This window comes from Salvelinus fontinalis, chromosome 2, assembly GCF_029448725.1.
Source record: "Salvelinus fontinalis isolate EN_2023a chromosome 2, ASM2944872v1, whole genome shotgun sequence".
Lineage (NCBI taxonomy): Eukaryota > Metazoa > Chordata > Actinopteri > Salmoniformes > Salmonidae > Salvelinus > Salvelinus fontinalis.
In genome coordinates, this window is record NC_074666.1 from 69,049,579 (window position 1) to 69,071,028 (window position 21,450).

Here is a 21,450-nt window from a genome sequence, read left to right on the forward strand (position 1 = left end):
GGCCATTTGGCTGGTGAAAAGTGTGAAATGGCACATTTCGCTGGGCCCCGTCTTTGTTGTGGAATGGCTTTAACAGAGGGATCCCAGGCATGGTGTGAAATCACTCACCCCACAAACACACGAACACACGAACACACACACACACGAACACACACACAAACACACACACACACACACACACACACACACACACACACACACACACACACACACACACACACACACACACACACACACACACACACACACACACACACACACACACACTCACACACACACACACACACACACACACACACACACACACACACACACACACACACCCTGTCACAACTCAAAGCCCCTCCCCCTGCACACACACTCTCACTCCCTCACACACACCAGTCTGTCTATACAGCACTCGCCCTGCCCACTTCTCCCTCAGTATCTGCCTGACTTCAGCAAGGAGCACACCACCATACAGTCTGCTTTGGATTACACATTCACCATCACACAGGGAATAAAATACAGGACGTCTACAGAGGAGGTTACAGCCCCAACAACAGTAGAGCAACATGGGGAGTAGCATGTCATGTGTTCCTCAACACAACTTCAGGTTCTCCAGCAAGAGTTTCATACGCAGGAACAGGTAAGGAAGGAATAACAATCCCTCACAAAACACTTTGTCTTTTCACTGTACTTCTGGTGTTTGTTCAAGACGGAGCCTAAATGTCATACATGTCTGGCTCATTCGTTGTGGTGTGTTATTTTAGACTGGCTGTTTCAGCTGGTAGGGAATCCTAGTATTTCACAGCGTTTGAGTTGTGTGGTTTAAATGGAGATTGTGAGGTTTATGGGGTCAGAGTCAGGATCATATAGGTACATGAGAGCACATGAGCAGTGATATCTTTCTGACTGTGTGAACCATAATTACAACTGTATGTGTGTACTGCAGTTAGCATTTGCCTCTTATTTGCATCTAAGATGATATGTCGGTTGTCAGATAATATGGTTGCTTTTTTCTTATCAGGATCTAAGCCCCATTAGAATAGAATAGACTGGTTCGAATTGAATAGGACCACTGCCGGAGCATGAAGTGTCAATATCCTTGGTCATGAAAGAATTGTCTTGTATGGGTTGGACGACTGCTCAAGTATTGAGTAGCGGTGCTGTAAGCTTATGCTACTTTAATGAACTATCAGTATAAATAAATCAAGACTTTCTGATGCTACTTTAATGAACTATCAGTATAAATAAATCAAGACTTTCTTATGCTACTTTAATGAACTATCAGTATAAATAAATCAAGACTTTCTGAGCCTCGGAGAAATGCTTTCTGTAAGACCTTATGATCTGGGAATCGCACATGATACAGACAACATATTGGTGTCATTACACTCCTTGCAGTGTGCTCTAAAATATGGAGAATGTCTAGATTCTGAAATACACAGTTTCACATTCATTTATTTAATATGAATATCTCAAAACGACCCTTTTTTGATGCTGTTCATTTTAAGACATTGTTTGGAACAATATACTCTACAAGTACATCAACATTCCAGAGTGGGCTCTCTCGCACACACACACACACACACACACACACACACACACACACACACACACACACACACACACACACACACACACACACACACACACACACACACACACACACACACACACACACACACACACACACACACACACACACACACACACACACACACACACACAGGTGAATTGATTGTTCAACCTGGAACAATAACATCAGTGTTCTCACTTCCTCTATGTCCTGCTGTCTGTGTGTTAGGGAGACAGGCCAGGTTCAGTGTTCAGGTATTCCCTACAGAGCCAAGCGAGTGAATGTGAATGCAAATCCAGTGACACAAAGAATGCTAGGTTCACAGCTACCTGTCTATCATCTGCATTCCTCTTTGAATTGACATCTCTGGACTGCGTCAGACAGTCAGTGTACACGACATATTGTTCTATGCAGATCTCAAAGAACAAGAACCTGCAAAATTGTGATCTCTTAACTTGATGATTGATGCTTGCCAGTCATGTTCGTCAGTTATCAGATACTGATCCGAAGTTGATTCCCTCATAGCGCGAACAATGTCTTTTTTGTTACGCTAACTACATTCAGATTGGACACAGGGAGATAGACACGAGGGAGATTGTAAAAGTTGACTCCGTCTGTTATCAATGCACCGGAAAAGCTTCGTTATAAAGATGTGACACTAATGATAACAGATGGGGGTCAGTCGTGACAAAGGAAGACGTTGAAGCCTGATTGATCTATTCGTGCCCTGCCTATCTCAGACACAAGCCCCGATTGTTCTGCTCATTTAAATTGGTGATGTTGAACGGAACTGACAAGGGGGTTCCTGGTCAATTGAGATGACACGATGAGACACAAACCATGTTTCGACAGTCATTAAGCTGTCAAGGGAAAAAAAAGAGCAAAGGTTGGATTGGAATGGGAACGTGACCACTTGGAGAGAAAAAAGGCCAGATTTACAACGCGACACCAAGCTGTTTTTTTTTACACTCCACACACTTTCAAAACAAAAACCAGACAAGAGAACTCTTCAGAACGAAACACATTTATCTTGAACTCATTGTTTTTATCTGCCATTGGGAACCCAACTTCTAGCACAGCAAGCAGATAGGCTAGGCTACATGCCTGTATGGTAAACATGGGAGAGCAAGTTCTAACACATGCTTCTCTCCTCCCTCCCCTCACTCTCCTCCTTCCATCTCCTCCCGAGCAGCAGCCGCTTGTTCCGTAAAAATAATCCCCAGGAAGGACAGGAGAAGTCCAACAGCATCATCAATATCCTCTGCACTGTCACCCCGAGGAAGGTAGGGGCTGCTGAAAATGTGCATCTCTCTCTCTCTGCCGTAGACATATTTCATTAACGTACACAAATATTTCATGTCATAATGTCTCATCTCACCATGTCAGACAACACACTTACTATGTTCCGTACCTGTATACAGTATATATCTATCTAAAATGAGCTACCCTTCTGTCCCTGTACCGTTGGACCCAGAGAAGTGTTCTCCTACAGGGACAACCAAATAACCCTTTAAGAAAACACATTACCTCTACGTTAGTCTTGTCTCAATAACAAGCAAACTTATTTAACCTTTTACTGTAGTGGGCTAAATCAAGGTCACACCGAGTGATTATTGGTCGTCTTAAACAAGTCTACTTTGAAACAAAAGTACACACCTCACACACATGGTTAAGGGCTTTTGAATAAGGAGACACCTGTACCATGTCAGATGTAGAGTTAAAATGTATTACATTTTGAGTTTGCATCCCAATATTACACTTTATATACATCACAGAAGACTGAAATATAACAAAACTGTTTGACACTTTATTAATGATGTAAATATGAAAAATATGAATAACATTCCACCCATGGGGCCAAAGAGGGCGCTTTTGGTCATTGACTACAGGAAAGGGCTACGTTATTTTGTTGTGTACAGCGGTCTAATGGTCATTGACGTGATTGTCGGTTGCAGGAAATGACCCATAAAGACCTGCAGACGATTGAGAACGTTAAGTTCCCTTACGACCCGGTCCACGGCTGGAAGAAGAGCAGCATCAATGTCAAGAACTACGGCAGAATGGTCCACCATTCTAAAGTCCGTTTCCGCTTTCTCCACTGCCAGGTGAGACACACCTACACACAAACATACACACACAGACATGCACACACGCACCAACTTGGTCTCGGGGCAATTCGTATTATTCTGTACATAAATCAGTGACACTCCATTTAGTGTGATATGTTACATTACCTCAAGGTTATATTTAAGCAATTAGGCCCGAGGGGCTGTGGTATATGGACAATATACCACGGCTACGGGCGGAGTGCTAGGACACAGCCCGTAGCCGTGGTATATTGACATATATCACAAACCCCGAGGTGCTTTACTGCTATTAAAAACTGGCTCCAATGTAATTAGAGCAGTAAAAATAAATGTTTTGTCATACCCGTGGGATACGGTCTGATATACCACGGCTTTCAACCTATCAGCATTCAGGGCTCGAACCACTGACTTATTGGAAAGGTAGCATCCTATGACGGTGCCATGTTGAAAGTCACTGAGCTCTTCAGTAAGGCCATTCTAGTGCCAATGTTTGTCTATGGAGATTGCATGGCTGTGTGCTCAATTGTATACACCTGTCAGCAACGGGTGTAGCTGAAATGGCCAAATTCACTAATCTGAAGGGGTGTCCATATACCTTTGTATATATAGTGTATTTAACTAACTACATTGATGAAACAACGATAAAGTACAATAAACATATCTCCACACAGTCACTGTGATAAATGAGGTATTTAAACAAGCCTCAGCCCCACAGTGAAACAGCGTGTTAGTCACCCCGGCGGGAGGTGAACCAAACAAACAGGTGGAGGGGACAGGATGTAGCCTATGCTCTGTGGCAGTGTGAAGCGCTTAGCTAATGCTTAGCTAACATTGACGCGGTGAGCGGCAGTGATGAATCAAAACAGGGTTCAGCTTAGGGGACCTGTGTTTGAACATGCTGAGTGGAAACACCTCCCTGAGACAAACTCAGGGCTGATCTCAGAACAGGTATATGGAAAAACAGGCGCGCAACCGTGGGAATCTGTCACAGATGCAACCATGCTGTCAAGAAGAGGGAGAGAGAAAAAGGTTGAAAGAATGGAGTGTTGGATGAGGTCATAGGAGAAAGAACACATTGTTTGGTAACTCAATGCAATGTCGAACGCAAAGCGAGGAAGGATTTCTTCACTATTTTGTTGAAAAAGAGGTGAACCCTAAAACAGTTGAGGGCTAGGCTTGTCAAATGTCAGGAAGTGATTGTAAATCACAAGTGGCTCTTTTGGAAGTCCTTATAATCCAAGTCCCAGCACACCACTTCCTATAGGTGTAAAATGACAGTCAAATCAACGTTGACAGCATTATAGGATCATTAAGAATAAGACCAACCCGTTAGAAACACAGGATGTTGTTGACAGGACAACATCCTGTCAAACAGGATGTTAGGCTCTGGTCAAAAGTAGTGTAATTTATAAGGAATAGGGTGCCATTTAGGACACATCAATTGCACTGGGTCAAGACGCCACTCCTTTTGATCATCAGAGAAACAGAGTGCAGATGTCTGTGTAGACACAAAGGCGATGTTGCCCCTCAGGACCACCGTGATAAACATATAGTCATGACGTGACATTCAAGTTGGTGTTATTAGACCAGCTGAAAGTAGATTCTGAGATTCTGGTGTTCTACTGTTCTGGCTTCAAGTTCCAGACCTGAAATCCTGCATAGATTGGGTTTGACGATATCGGCTATGACCTCTCTCTCTCTCTCTCTCTCTCTGCAGGATGTGCATGACTGCTACCTGGACCTTTTCCAGACACACCTTCATTTCGTCTCCAACAACACCACTGGACTCACCTACCAGGTGAGGCTTTCCAGCCAACTGTTTTTCAAAGGCTGCCGTTATGTTATCTATGGATATATTGCTGTCAAAATGTTGTAAATGAATGAGGGATGATCGCAAATCACTGAAATGGCGAGGAAATGTTTACCATGACACAGTAGTGTCAGTGCAGTGATTGTAAGTCCCTCTGTAGAAGAGCATCCGCTAAATGACTAAAATGTAACGGCTGCATCGTTCTCAATCTCTGTTATGCCTCGAGACACACGTTCCTTGCCAACGGCTTGTGTGCTGGTAAACATAATGTGTATGATTCTGTCTCCTAAACCTGTCTCGCAAAGTATGAGCAGTCATGAATCACTGTGGTACAGTGTCTATGTTTTGTTAGCACTAGACTCGCACCAGACTCAGTGACGGGATGGGAAGCTGCTGGATATTGGATATTAGTCATTGAGTAAATGATGACAAATGTAAGGCCTGATACAATCATAAATGCACCTGGCTGGCTTTAGTTTCAAGCCAACTAATAGCGATATTTGCAGGAAATTAGAAATGTAATTAGATTGAAATCTTTTACAAAAGGAAAACCGGACTACGATATCGTCACTATTGGACCAAAACCGTGTATCTCCAAAACTGAAACAAATTATGATCATAAAATCAGCTATTTTGAAAACATTTTCTCGGTCCTAGAGTCATAAAATGTTCAGAGTACATAAAGGGGAGTGGCTGATTTCAATTCATATAAGTTCGAAAATGTTATTGTTCCTTAAGTTTACAGAGAATGGAGAATGGCAAAAATGAAGTTATGATGTACAGTACGCTTGAAAAACAGTGTACCCCATCTTTTCTATATAGTATATTTCTATGGCCCCGACAATGATACTGTATGATGAAATGGAATGATTGAACGACTAAGATTTGACTTGTGTTTTGTGCTGTGCAGGGGACTCTTCCTCTGAAAGAGCTCACCATCTGCAACCTGCAGGAAAACTGTAACTCCAGCCAACCCCAGGAATTTGCATTACAGATCAACGGTGAGTTGGCCTTTTACTTGAAAGGAAAAAACGATAAACTTCATGTGCTCGTGGTATTCAGAACTGGGACAGCATGGAGCGCTGAAATGTTACAATCGTCTGTTTTCTATTTTCTGTTGACTATAGCCAATCAGTCTGTGTTGAGTTGCCATTGGATCGTCTTGTAGGCTATTTATAGTTGTTTATGATTCAAAGGCCAGCTTCAAGCTTCTCTGTAACTCAGTGGTGCGGTAGGCAAGGTTTAATTCTCAACATGTGAGACAAAAATGTAGGAATGTTGGTTCACATTTGCATGAAAACACCAATATTGTAGTGTCCAAATGCCCGTCTTCTTTCGACCAGTCTCAAAGTTACCTGAGATGCATAACTCGACTGTCACGGAAATCTTGTATTGCTGTCAATGGATGACGTGTGCAAAAACATGACGTAAAGCGAAACGGTTCTCAAGTTTCATTTCTCTCTCAGCAAAGACAGACAGAGCCCACATTCACTTTCACGATCCCAAGCCGAACATCACATGCTATTTTCAACTGGTGGCGTTTCCCATGTTCCGACGTTCCGGTGATTCAAAAGTGCCATGACCCCTTTCACCTCCCCTCAACCACCAAAACTAACTAGAGTTGCCCCTCTCTGCTCTCGGTCAGGGCGCCAAGCCTCTCTTGAAGGCCCCACTTGTTAAACGACAGGTGCCCCTGAACTCTCTCAGCTGTCGAGGCAGAAAGGCCAGGGCCCGCTCTCAGCCCTGTGAAGACATATAATCTATAGCACATTCCAGGGGCACCCTAATTAACGCCTACTAGTTTGGCCTCTTAGGATCTGGGCCCGTATCCACAAACATCTCAAAGTAGGAGTGCTGATCTAGGATCTGTCCATGTAATCTTATTAATTACTAGCTTAAAGGCAAAACTGATCCTAGATCAGCACTCCTTCTTTGAGAGGCTTTGCCCTGATCTCCAAATGTTCAAGGACTTCATTATCAACTTCACTGTGTCTTTGATAATGATGACCAAAAATAGTTGTACGCTTAATTTGAGCATGGTTGCCATATCTGATGTGCCTTAGTCAGCTTCTCTATTGTCTGTTCTATGGCATGACAATGAAGGTCAAAGGAGTTGGTTAAAGCTCAGAGATACCTGATAACTGGTCTAGAGTTGTAATGGTTTGGGATTGAAATGTGTTTGATAATGGGATCTTCGTTGTTTCTCTGAATCCAACATGACACTAATATGATACTTGTTGTAGACACATGAAGTCAGCTCAAGTCATGGAGAATTCGAAGTCTCTTTATTTGTATTTCTTTATAATTCCCAAAAATGTTTTCTTTGTTACGCATGGCCAAAACATACTTCACATTCAGAGATACTTCTTGGAACAAACTGACTTCATAAAATATTGTGTTTCAGATGTTTTCCCTGTTCTGAGAGAGCCTTTGTTTACCTAGAGGGAGGCTGCAGTGTACTTGACTGGAAACACATGTAGAGTTAGCCTGACGAAACTCTGAGTCAAGTGAGAGATTGTGCTCAGCAGCGATATCTCAGAATGAAAATCTTTCACATCTTCCTCATAGCTACACGGATGAATCAGCTTTCCTGTAAGCCCCAACAGGAGTTGACTTAGCATGATGGATAGGCACACGTACACTCCCGTACACTGCCCTAGAAAGTCCCGGGAAGTTCCTACAAAGGTTTAGTTAGGGTCATGTCGCAACAGTCATAACTTGAGTAAGTCTGTTTATTCATATTTTTGTATTCTGATAGAGATACATTTGAAATGAGAGGGGAGGGGGAGACAGATGAGAGGGCAACACAGCCAGGAAAGTGTGGCGAAGGGAAGGAAGTGGGAGCTGGACACAATGGGCTCAGAAGTCCGGAGTCGACAGCGCTACCCGTAGTCCGGACTCTCGCACTCCTATAAGTCAGTTAATAACACTTAATAACAACAGCCAGACCACTAACGAGGTGGACAGGTCAGAACAATAGGCCTAGGCTCCAGAATTAACCTGTCATACCCTCTGTCAGGCTTTCTCCGTCCTCACTTGACCCGTGGAAAAATGCCTAAATCGAGGGAGTGTCATGATCAAGGGCAAAAATTAAAGCTGGAATGAATAGAAAGAAAGTCTACAAATAAGAGCAGCAAGGCTGCCGATTAGGGAACAGTCAGCTGGCAAGGCAAGCATTCCTGACAATCAAGGCCAGCCCTAGCTTTATGGGGGCCCAAGACAAGATTTGGTGGAAGGGGGAAAAACTGTTTAGTGGCCTTCTCTTGACGGCTGAGAGAAATATTTAAGTTTTAAATTAAATATCCTGCAGTTCTACACTTTTTGCCATTGGGCGGAGAGAACATTTAGCAATTTTATAACACATTTCCTGCAATTATTCCCATTTTGCCATAGGGTGGGGAGAAATTTGCGCCGTTTTAAAGCTAATTTCCTGATATTCTAAAGACTTTGCCATGATTTATGCCATGTTAATGATATTGAGTGATTGTCAGTAACTGACATAACAAGAGAAAAACAGCTAACGCACAGCCACCCGTTGAACTTGCACTTTGTGTATTCTACTACTCCAACTCTCCAAAGTAAGTTGAGAGCAGTTCCTAAGCAATCGCTTATGTCACTTATGCCTGGGGCCTGCCCTGCTAACAATAACGAAGGCGTGGGAATGGGAATGGAATGAAAGAGGCTATCTCGCCTGTTATCTTTGGTATGTGTAGGGCTGATAAAGGGAGATTCCAGCTCTTTTAACATCAGGTTCTGTAGGCTACATTCCTCTTGGGAAGGAAGGCGGTCTGGAGGAAGGTGGGCTTACTTCTCCGCTAGGTGAGCTGTAAGGAGGCTAAAGAGAGCAGGGGCCATATGTGTCAAGCATCTCAAAGTAGAAGTGGTGATATAGAACCAGTTTTACCTTTTAGATCATAATGAATAAGATCACATGGACATGGGGGACCTGATCCTAGATCAGCAGTCATGCTCTGAGATGTTTTATGAACACTGGCGCAGGTCACTCACGCTATCCTTTAATGGTTTACATGTATAGTGCATTTGGAAAGTATTCAGACCCCTTGACATTTCCCACATTTTGTTACGTTACAGCCTTATTCTAAAATGGATTAAATACATTTTCCCTCATCAATGTACACACATACCCCAGAACAACAAAGTGAAAATAGGTTTTTAGAAATGTTGGCAAATGTATAAAATAAAACAGAAGTACCTTATTTACATAAGTATTCAGACCCTTTGCTATGAGACTCGAAATTGAGCTCAGGTGCATCCTGTTTCCATTGATCATACTTGAGATGTTTTTACAACTTGATGGGAGTCCACCTGTGGTAAATTCAATAGATTGGACATGATTTGGAAAGGCACACTCCTGTCTATATAAGGTCCCACAGTTGACAGTGCCTGTCAGAGCAAAAACCAAGCCATGAGGTTGAAGGAATTGTGTCGAGTCACAGATCTGGGGAAGGGTACCAAAAGATTTCTGCAGCATTGAAGGTCCCCAAGAACACATTGGCCTCCATCGTTCTGTGATATTTACGTAAAATTATTTTTATACATTTGCAAAAAATTCTGAAAACCATTTATTTGCTTTCCATTATGGGGTATTGTGTGTAAATTTATGAGAAAAAAATTACAATTTCATTCATTTTAGAATAAGGCTGTAGCGTAACAAAATGTGGAGAAAGTCAAGGGGTCTGAATACTTTCCAAATGCACTGTAAGTCAATGGTTTCACATGTAACCAAACCTGTTTTGACACTACATGTGATATTTTGTGGAAGTTTGACAGAATGTGTAATTAACATGACAGGGCGCTCTACTTATTTATATATATTTTTTACATAGTTTCTTTCTGAAATAGCAGGAAACCCAAAAGCTTGATTCACCGGCGACGACAAGCTGCCTTTGGCATAACGTAGAGCTTTCTATTTGTAAATGAATAGGGTAGGGCTTCAGCTGGAAGCATTGGTGGCCAGCCACTTCCCTTTTGACACCTCTGACCCCATGATCTTTGACCCCTGCAGGTGTCAGCCTGAACCCCATCATTGTCTACTGTTCCAACCAGGAGGAGATGGACCTGTGGTTTGGCCTGCTCAAAGAACACATCGAGATCAACGGGGGCGCCCCCATTGCACCTCTCGAGACCTACACCAGGGTTAAGGTAATCAAATAATACTGCTTCATTTGTATGACAGGTCAGATGGAATTGAAGGAAAGAAAACCAGTTGAGGAGGCCAACGTAGGAGCTACACCCTGGGTTGATCCTGATGTTAAAAAGTCGTCCATCAACAGGATGTGTTGAGTCATGGCTGTCTCTCCTTGAGGGCATCATGATCCCAGGGAGCGGTCATGACGTGACCACATCACTAGACTCACATCTGCACTGGGTCATAGTATGACTACACCCACATGTGTGGAAAAGGCTGATCACATACATTAAATAGGTGATGAAATACAAGTACAAGGGCACATTTCAGCAATGCAATGTTCTGAGAATGAGAACAAAAGCAAAAAATAATGAATGCTATGTTGCTTCTTCCACCTCCAATAGTAACAGCTGGTGTAGGAACAATTTGTTTCATTGTACAGTTGTATACGATATTATTTACGTATGACTGTGCCACTATTAAATGAGGAAAAGCCCCAAAATGATGGCAATAATAGCTCATACTGTGTAGAAGTTCTGCTATGTGTTTAATGTTTATCCTTCATAACTGGTGGGGTAAAGTTGATTATTTCCATGCCTCGCTAATGTAAACATGTCTACCTGTTTCTATCAGAAAGTAGAGGAGAGCACGGAGGGGAGAGAGGAGCTGAGGAACTCTATCAGTAAAGAGCCCATCTATGAGTGGGAGGGTTCTCAGCGTGAGAGTCTGGGGCCCATCACCTATGTGACCAAAGTCCACCTTCAGCACCTCCCATGCCAGGTACAACACCCACTTCACTGAAATGTTATAACCTGTCAAGTTACTGAAACACTATAACCTGTCACTGAAATGTTAGAACCTGCCACTGAAACATTATAGCCACTAAAACATGACGTGTCAGTAAAAAATTCTAACATTTGGCCATCTTCTCTGGAAGTTTGACATTAATATTCAAATATCACTAGAACAAAGAACCCTGAATGCGCACCATCCACTTGCACATAAACAAAGAACACATATTAAGACAGATGAATAAGATAGTGTATTCATGGTCTTGACTGCTGCTAAGTCGTTTTGCGAAACTAGACGACCCGTACCCTTACCCTGTAAACCTAACCCTAACCCCTTACCCTAGCTCCTAAGCCTAAACCCAATTCTAACACTAATTCTAACCTTAACCCTAAACCCCCTAGAAATAGCATTTGACCTTGTGGGGACCAACAAGATGTCCCTGGCTGGTACATCTTTGGTTTGTTTACTATTCTTATGGAGACTTCTGGTCCCCACAAGTATAATTAAACACGTTCACACACATCCACACACACGTCCACACACACACGTCCACACACACACACACACACACACACACACACACACACACACACACACACACACACACACACACACACACACACACTACATAGTGCATAAGGAGTGGGCGGTGTTGTCTGCTGTGACTCTATACCTTGTGGGAGGGTATGGGCAGTACAGGAGTCTACTACAGTTACTGAGACTCCTACAGAACATGTTACTCTGCCAAACAAGACAGAAGCCAAAGAAATACATGCTGCCCGCTGCTGACTAGGCTTAATCCTATCAAAAAACATTACTCATGTAGCCTGGGGGTAAATCTGCAAGTTAATGTTTGGTGGGAAATAGCGGTAGGCTGGTTGAAGTTTCCGGGAGGGGAGTTTGAGGGCTTGTAAACTGGGTGTGTGAAAGGCAGTTGCTTGGCACAAGCAACAACTTGACTCACCTCACAGCTGTAACGTCAGCTGTCTGTCAGCCACGCACACATGCAAGCACACGCGCTCACACACGGTCTGGGAGATAATAGCCCACTTGCACTTTAGCTACTGTTTCATTGTAAGGGCCTTTAACATTTGACACAGAAAGCCCAGTAGAACTGTGTAACAGCAACACTGCATCTGACGTGAACACACATTAGCTCTAAGACGTGACACTTCATCTTACACTGAACACAAGAGACAATCTAAATCAAATAAAATCAAGCTTTATTTACACAGCACACTTCAGACATGGGATGCAAAGCAATGTGCTTCACAGGAAAAAACGAATAAAAAAACGATTAAAATAAAAACGGAAATATTTACTACACAGCAAACATAAGAGGATAAAAAACTGAAGAATAACATCAACTGAATGACTAAAAATCACCCTAAGGAAAAGCAAAGCTACAAAGTTGTGTTGTAAGATCTCTTTTAAGTATGTCCACAGTTTCGTCCCCCCTCAGGCTCTCTGGCAGGCTATTCCAGAGGCTGGGGGCATAATAACTAAAGGCTGCCTCTCTATGCATCTTGGTCCTAGGCTTTGGGATAGTTAAAAGGCCAGTGCCAGAGGACCTGAGGGACCTACTTGGGTACATAACTTAAAAGCACGTCTCATGTATTGTGGTGCACAATTATGTGCTCTTGTCTGGTCCTGGTCAGTACCCGTGCTGCAGCATTCTGTATGTTTTGCAGTTGACCAATGGATTTCTTGGATAGACCAGACAGGAGAGAGCATTACAGTAGTCAAGCCTGCTTGTAATGAAAGCATGGATGAGTCTCTCTGTATCAGCCTGAGAGACAAACATCCGCACCATGGCGAAATACTGAACATTGAATGATCTATTGAATGCAGTGAGCGTTGATTGTTGCCATTGTGTCCACTATAGGAGCATAGTGACAGACTACTGGTGATGTACCCCACCACTCTGATCATCCTATCAGAAGAGTGCCACGGCCTGTTCTACAAGGTAATTTTAAAACGTCCCGCTGAACCATGGATAGACTCTTAGCTAGCCTGGTCCCAGATCTGTTTGTGGCATCATGTCAAATCCTTGTCATGCCAAGGAGTTGGCATGAAATCATAAACATACTGGTACTCAGGCTTACTCTTAGCTGCGGTGTAGATATTCAGCATACAGTAGATGTACTGCTCTGACCCTAGTCTCACCTCTAGCTCGTATGAGTCACTCATAGCCTATGACACCTTGATTACACTCAAGGACATACTTTGTCATGTTTGCAATCGTCTCCCTCTGATCTGTCTGTGTGTCAGAAGTGTGTGTAACAGTGTGTGTGTGTGTGTGTGTGTGTGTGTGTGTGATCGCAGGGGAAACTTCCACTCAACATGATCACTGTGACCACACCCTGCCAGGACGTCAAGCCCAATACCTTCATGATCGAAGGTAACTTGACCGCTGAGCTACACTCGTTTTTAAATCTAAATTGCAAATGAAGTTCACTTATTAAGTGCAAATTGCCTCATGCACACTCCAATGAGTGACTGAATCCATGAACCGGCTCTGCTTTCCCAGGCAAGCTGATAAACCCTATCGTGGTGTCCTGTCTTGATAAGAGGGAGTTCTGCGACTGGATCCAGTACTTCAAAGCCTCTGATGTCCCCGTGCTCAGTCCCCCGCCCCCCGTTTATGACATCATCTACACCCCCACGCCGAGAGAGGTGAGACACCCCCCCGCCCCCACCGTTAGCTCAGAACCATCCTAGATTAGAACAATAAGAGTTGGAGTCCAAAAATGGATGGAGCAACTAAGGACTCTATCTTTAATTATCCATATAGTGTCTCAGAGTAGGACACTGACTTAGGATCAGTTTCCTCCTATTCATATTCATGATGATCTAAAAGGCAAACTGATCTGAGAGCAGCAATATGTTTGGTAGCCCTGATTTGACTATAGCCTCTATTCTATTCTATTGGAACCACTATGGACAGCATTATATTGGAGGCTATTGCCATATCAAGGCTATGAATCTTGCATGAATTTACCCATTCCAAGTTACCTTGTTTTAAGCACGTTGTCTTATTTGTGATCCATTAATGTGCAACTCAAATTATATTCCACCTCAATTTTAACTGTGTTCGACTGTCCGTTTGATTGGTTTCATTTGTTAACACGTCGTGCTGTATTCTTCCAACTAGGCTCCGGAGTTTGACAGGTGGAGTGTGAACAGCCAGAGCCAGGGTCGGAACAGCCAGGGTCGGAACAGCCAGGGTCGGAACAGCCAGGGTCGGAGTGAGTCTCTGAGGCTGGGTCAGTCCCACAGTGGGCGGGGGTCAGGGTCTGGATCCCACCACCTCCAGTTCCCCCCCAGACACGAGGACAACCCTCTGTCCCCAGGGTACACAGAACCCCTGTGTGTAAGTGTGCATTTGAACACTTTTTACCAGACCTGGATCAAATACATAGGTCAAATACATTCAGATACTCAAGCTGCGATTGGTTTAGGTTGTCCGGGGCCTGGTTTCCTGATAGCGATGGAACTTACGAGTGTTTTAACGATGCATTGTTCCTATAACGGCCAGAATTGTCATGTGCTTCCCAGAACACCACGTAAAGAGAGCGTTCACAAGTGCATCAGTGGAGCATGTGTCAGTACTGATAGGATCAAAAGAAAGGCAAGCGCTGATCTTGGATCAGCTTTCTCCATTCAAATCTTACCTTACCATTCGATTTATTCCACAATCATGACGACGGATCAGCTCCTAGAGAGATATTAGACAACAATTACAGACAGCAGACCACAATTAGCAAAATAAAACTATTAAATTAACATGAAATTGCAAACTCAAAGCTCAATGAAGTACACCTCAAAAAGACCAAGGTCTGCTTTCTACTAAGAAACTAGAGTGAATTTGAGTGTGTACTACTGGTATGCCCACGTAAAGTTATGTACTTTTACGCTACGGAATGTGGTGTGGGCATTTACGTAGCTGGTATAAAGCATGTATCTGATGTCCCCAGGACTCTATCATGAAAGAGCTTGTTTGTCTTGGTGGAGTTGGGCAGAGCAGTAGGAGCACTTTTCGTTTCCAAAGGTGAATTATTAACCAAGGTCTAGACCGTGCCTCTCCTGTTACAACCCAAGCCGACGCTGAAGTCCTGAAGCCTCCCGAAAACGAGATCAAAACATATTTGGTTTTTTCCCTCCGATATAACACCATAAAGACACATTTGACCATAAGAAATGAGGGGCACTTACTCGCTGCCTTAGCAATCAACAGGTTACCTGAGAACAGAGAGATCTCAAGGATCAACAGAAGTGCCGTACGCTATCAAGACCTTGATCGGACTCCCTAAAGAACGAAGGACCCTGTAGACTGGTTGCTCATCCAGCTCAGCTCTCTGCCCAGACACCCTTGGTGTGTGTAGCCTACTTTTAGCTACTGAACTGCACCTCCCCAGTACAAATCAAGATGATTTGAAATCTTCAACTTTCCTTGCTTACACTTTGGCAACGAATAACATCAGCTAGACTTTGGGTGCTATTCAAGCAAAGCAGGAATACAACTTTACTTTTCAGGGCGGGTATAGGAACAATAGCATCATAACAGGTTTGACAGATTACAGATTTGTTTGAACTCTTTGGGCCGATTTCCCGGATCCAAATTAAGCCCTGGACTAAAAAGCATGCTCAATGGAGAATATCTTGGTGCTATTTAGTTCAGAACGAGACTCCGGGACACCACCCTTTTGTGGTCATTCGTATCACCCCTGTTAGTTTTGATGTTATTGAGCATACTTGACCTTTGCCCTCTGTCTGTGTGTCCTCACAGTACAGTTCCAGTCGGCCCACGTCCACCGAGATGGCTCGCCTGGGAAGCCGCAGCAACAGCGTGTCATCCCACACCAGGCCTGAGCGCGACCTCCGACCTTTGTCGCAGTGCTACTCCTCCCCGCAGCGCTGCTCCTACCTCACCCCTGAGGGGCCGGTGTACAACATGCCCTACTCAGGCCTGCACTGTGACCGCGCCAGCACCCAACAGTATCTGGAGAAGGCCCCTCTCGTCAAGGTACTAACTTCAGCCTGGTCGCTAACTTGATTATGGAATATTCCCTCTGGGACTATGCTTTGCTGTTCATCATGTGTGCTAGAACCCAAACAGTCTACCACAAAACAACAGGGCTGTCAGGTAAAGGAGTAGAAGGATAGTTGCCAGCGGTGTAAAATGATATGTTACAGTACCTCTCCAGCTTAATTCAGTAGATATGTCTTAGGGGAGATATTACCCCATAAGTGCTGGGCAGGAAACAACTTTCCGTAACAGCACTCAGGGAGAGCAACCTGTTTTACGCCGCCCCACTAAAGACACTAAAGACAGATCAGTGTAGCAGGCTAGCGGCATACACGCCACACGAACTCGGACAGTTGTCACGCTAGTAGACTACACCCTCCAACTACCCCCGTCCCCTCTGTAGATCATGTCTGAGATTAGCCCCATCTCTCCGCTTGGTAACCCTACCCCAAATCCCAGCACTAAGTATGGCTTAAATGATTAGCGTCTGCTAGTCCCTGAGCGTGAGAGTGCCAGAAAAGAGAATGGCCATTCATGTACTGTGCTGAGAGGAAACTGACTGTGAGTGACGGAATAATAATGATAACCGCTGGAAATCCCTGTGTGATCAGTCCAACAGCTGGAGCACTCCACAGACGTCCCTGAAGTACGTGTCGCTTTCTGCCCCCCAACGGCACTCGGACATGTGCGCCCCCCGGCAGCCCCTGTCGCCCTTGTATGACGAGCCCTGCACCCCTGACATCTATGCCCAGGAGGAGGAGAGCCGGCTCAGGCAGCAGCCAGCGGTAAGTGGGTCATGATACTGGATTCAAACGTCTCAGTTTACACCACAAGTGCACCCGGGAATTTAAGTTGTGTGTCTAGACTCTGGTCTCAGAATTGACACATTGGCAGGGTTGAGGTCCATTTTTCTTCAGTGGCTGTATATGCATGACTGTCATTGGACAGAGACTTCATCCAATTAATAAATGCTCTAAACGTAAATTGGGACATTTAATTTCAAAACATGTTACATGTTCAATTCAATTCCTTTCAATCAATCAAATCTATGTGGCCCTTTTAACATTTATCGCAAAGCACTTTACTACTTTAATTCTACTTCTATTGCTACTACCAATTTGACCTGATGGCTTTCTAATGCTCTCTTCCTCTGACCCTCAACAGCAGTGTGTGAGAGGACCACCACAGCAGCAGCAGGACCCTCATCTCCTACCCTCCTCCTTCCAGCTGCGCACCCCTCCCCTGGGCAAGCGCTGCCGGAGGAGTCTCGTACTCATCCAGGGCCAGGGGCTGGAGATGGAGGGCCCTCAGGGGCCAGACCAGAAAGCTAAGGCCGTCTCCAGACCGAGGCTGCTGCCTGCACCCAAAGCAGTGCAAGAGGAGGTGAGAAACTGAAACTCAATGACTCACCTTCACAAAGCGTGAATTCTGATCGTAGATCCCTCCTACTCTGAGACACTTTATTTATACGGGCCAATGCGACTTACAGTGTGGAGTTGTAAATGCGATATTTATTTGACCTTGTATGTATGGTAAGCATGTGGCCGGGATTCAATCCATACTCTGTTGTAGCATTGTAGCGCTTGACATTCAAAGGTAATTTCTAATGAGAACTTGGGACCATAAGGTTCTATCTTCATTTTTGTCAAAATTATAGTTATTGACATAGCCTTGTTCTGTTCAATGTTCTCTACCTACAGTATGTAGTACTCTAAATATCCCTATTCATGTTGTTAAATAAAAAGAATGCAAGATAAAGAATGCTGACACCATTCAAACCAATGAGGGTTCGGAACTTAAAAGCCAAATTATCTCAGGATCATCTTTGTGCAGATATAACCTTGTATTCCCAAGCTCTCGAATTAAGCCGACATCTGCAGCCTTTACCTTGAATGCAATCTCCACAAACACAGGAACATTGCCTTTAAAAGGCACATAGTTAATGCATTATGGATCAATCATATTTATTTTGAATACCGTGGGTATAATCTCCATTTGTTGTACTCTATAATAATCCTCTCTAAAGTACTATTTGTTGTTCTTGTACATGTGAAGCAACTTTGTGTCCTCATCTTTTGACAGAGGGTCTTCCCCGTGATGCCTGCTATGAACACCACCCAGATGCCATATGGTTTCTCATCAGGTAGGAATGTCAAGCATGCTCATGTAAACTTGCACACTGCACTCACAATGGAACAAAATTCTTCACCTTGTACTGGTAGGACCAGAGAATTATACTATGTTATGCTATGTTTTAAAACCGAAACAGCAAATAAGTTGGTTACCTTTAGCTTACTATGTATTTAGCATTTCTTTCTGACAAAAAAAATGGAACGCTCACCATTTCAAACCTCTCTATGATATTGTCACATCGTAAACCACAAACTTAAATCCCACTAAAATCACAATTAACAATTAACAAACAAGGTAACAATTTACTTCAAAATCCTCTATGACACAGAAGTCTATTCATCGGGGGACTGTAGTTTTACCACTTCCAAGAAAAACAGGGCATATTTACACATACAGTATAGGCCAGTATAGTATAGAACGTTAGACTATTGGACTGGGTGTGTCTGTCACTGTCAGCATGCAGTCAGACAGGCTATCTCTGCAGAGAGAAAAGTGCAGGAAATGCACAGATGTGCCAATGAAATGGAGCTTAGGCCAGCTTTAAATGCCATGTGTGCAGGTGTCTCATGGGGGGGAAATCCAGTGTAACAGAACACTGCTCCAGACAGGGTTACTACCACCTGTGATTGACAGCACACAACTGGGCAAGGGCTACTCTCTATAGCTCACATCTAATGGTCCTTTTATCTAATATGAAAACAGGATGGGTTTTAAGAGGTTATCTCCAAATATAACTCACTATATAATTGGAGATTAGGACATTCCCGGTGATCATTTCAAGCTGTATGTCTTTGCACAATTCCCATGAGAAAACACAGGACAAACGTGGGTGATCTTGTACAGGCATGCCACAGTACTGGTTTTACAGTACAGTACGATTGTATGTGAAGCCGAAGACGGCAGTTCACACACACCATGAGAGAGTTATATACATTGGACCTTGTCCAAAAGTGTTTCCCAATCTGGGCGAGGTCTTCTATTCTTCTTCTTCTACTGCTATAATACTAAAAGCCTGGGAATCGTTTCTCTTGCCCCCACAGATCACAACTCGTACCTTGAGCCATCTGAGCCAGATGACCAGCAAATGGACTATGACAACATTTGGGAGTATGACTGCAATACTGGGATGATTCAGCCCATGTCTGGAATTTCGCCACACCGGACGGGATTAGACTTCGGGGCCAGAGGCCTGGGTGCCATGGCTACCAACCAGCAGAGATGGTTATAAAACCAAACAATGGACTGGCGCTCGTCTGGACGTGTGCAAACAACAGATCCCCATCAGAGAGCCATAAAAAAAACACTGTGGAAGCTCACTACTGCATATCATGCTTGTGTCCGAAATGGCCCCCTATTCCCTATTCAGTGCACTGGGCTCCGTTTAAAAGTCATGCTCTGTATAGGGAATAGGGTGCCATCTGAGACTCACACCATATCATCCACAAACCTCATGCACAATGTATTTGTCAGATATTCAGTAGTCAGAAGAATGCTTTATGTGGGTGTGATAAGAGTACGCTATTTGTATTTAAGCTGCACTACTGTACTGTATGTTAACGCAGATACACATGATTCAGCAAAATCACTTTCCCACACAATAGTATGAAAAGGTAGGAAACAGCCTACCACTGCCTGATATTGTAGCATTAATGAAAGTGCAAAATGTACATAGTTTTTAACTGTGGGCGCTTGAAAATGTATTTTTTTCCCTACTGTGTGTAGGCTACTGTGCAATGCATTGGGCGTCCTATTTTACATTTTGTGAGTTTTTGTACTATTTATGAGCATTTTCTTGAATACCGTCCTGTTTCCATGCTTTTTTATTGTGTTAACTTTTTGATTCGTATACTATATGATTTTTATATTCTATCCTCAGACGACTTGTCTTTGGTTGTAAGCTGTAAAAAGCATTCCACAAAGCTAAAAACAGCAACATCTGTACTATTTATTAAATGTTCTGAAATCACAAAGGAAACTTTGAGGGCTTTAAAGGACTTTCTGCATTGTGCTACTACCTCTGCAAAATGTTGCTCTTCTTTCTGTGGCTTGTTTCTTCTACTTTGTTTGAGGTGTTTATTTACAATAAAAAGGACGTTACATTTCTCTTATTCTTATTAAAGCCCGATGCTTTTAATATCAACTTGTACTGATAATATTTTCTTGATTATACTTTTATTATTTTTAGTGATGTTTAGTAGTAAGTAAACTGAACAAAAATATAAACGCAACATGCAACATTTTTACAAGATTAAAGATCATATAAGGAATTCAGTCAATTGAAATATATTCATTAGGCCCTAATCTATTTATTTTACATGACTGGGCAGGGGCGCAGCCATGGGTGGGCCCGGGAGAGCATAAGCCCACCCAGTTGGGTGCCAGTACCACCCACTGGGGAGCCAGGCCCAGCCAATCAGAATTAGTTTTTGCCCACAAAAGGGCTTTATTACAGACAGTTATATTCCTCAGTTTCACCAGCTGGCCCGGTGGCTGGTCTCAGATGTGGAGGTCCTGGGCTGCTGTGGTTACACGTGGTCTGCGGATGTGAGGCTAGTTGGACGTACTGCCAAACTCTCTAAAACGATGTTGGAGGCGGCTTATGGTAGAGAAATGAACATCTGGCAACAGTTATGGTGGATAGTCATTCAGTCAGCATGCCATTTGCACACTCCCTCAAAACTTCAGACATCTGTGTCATTGTGTTGTGTGACAAAACTGCACATTTTAGAGTGGCCTTTTATTGCCCCCAGCATGAGGTGCACCTGTGTAATGATCATGCTGTTTAATCAGCTTCTTGATATGCCACACCTGTCAGGTGGCTGGATTATTTTAGCAAAGGAGAAATGCTCACTGACAGGGATGTAAACAAATTAGTGCACCAAATTTGAG

At 43.5% G+C, this 21,450-nt stretch overlaps 1 protein-coding gene across 1 annotated transcript; it reads left to right on the forward strand.

Moving 5' to 3' along the window:
* The first annotated feature begins 281 nt into the window (after positions 1-281).
* On the forward strand, positions 282-20,701 carry LOC129824277 (pleckstrin homology domain-containing family N member 1-like). The gene is made up of 16 exons (XM_055883817.1): positions 282-628; positions 2,754-2,844; positions 3,517-3,666; positions 5,366-5,446; positions 6,369-6,459; positions 10,485-10,621; positions 11,241-11,387; positions 13,285-13,365; positions 13,725-13,800; positions 13,930-14,075; positions 14,554-14,772; positions 16,189-16,425; positions 17,040-17,213; positions 17,593-17,811; positions 18,511-18,571; positions 19,602-20,701. Exons 1-16 carry the CDS (start codon positions 555-557, stop codon positions 19,787-19,789), a joined length of 2,172 nt encoding a protein of 723 aa, XP_055739792.1. The 5' UTR covers positions 282-554; the 3' UTR covers positions 19,790-20,701.
* Positions 20,702-21,450: the final 749 nt, after the last annotated feature.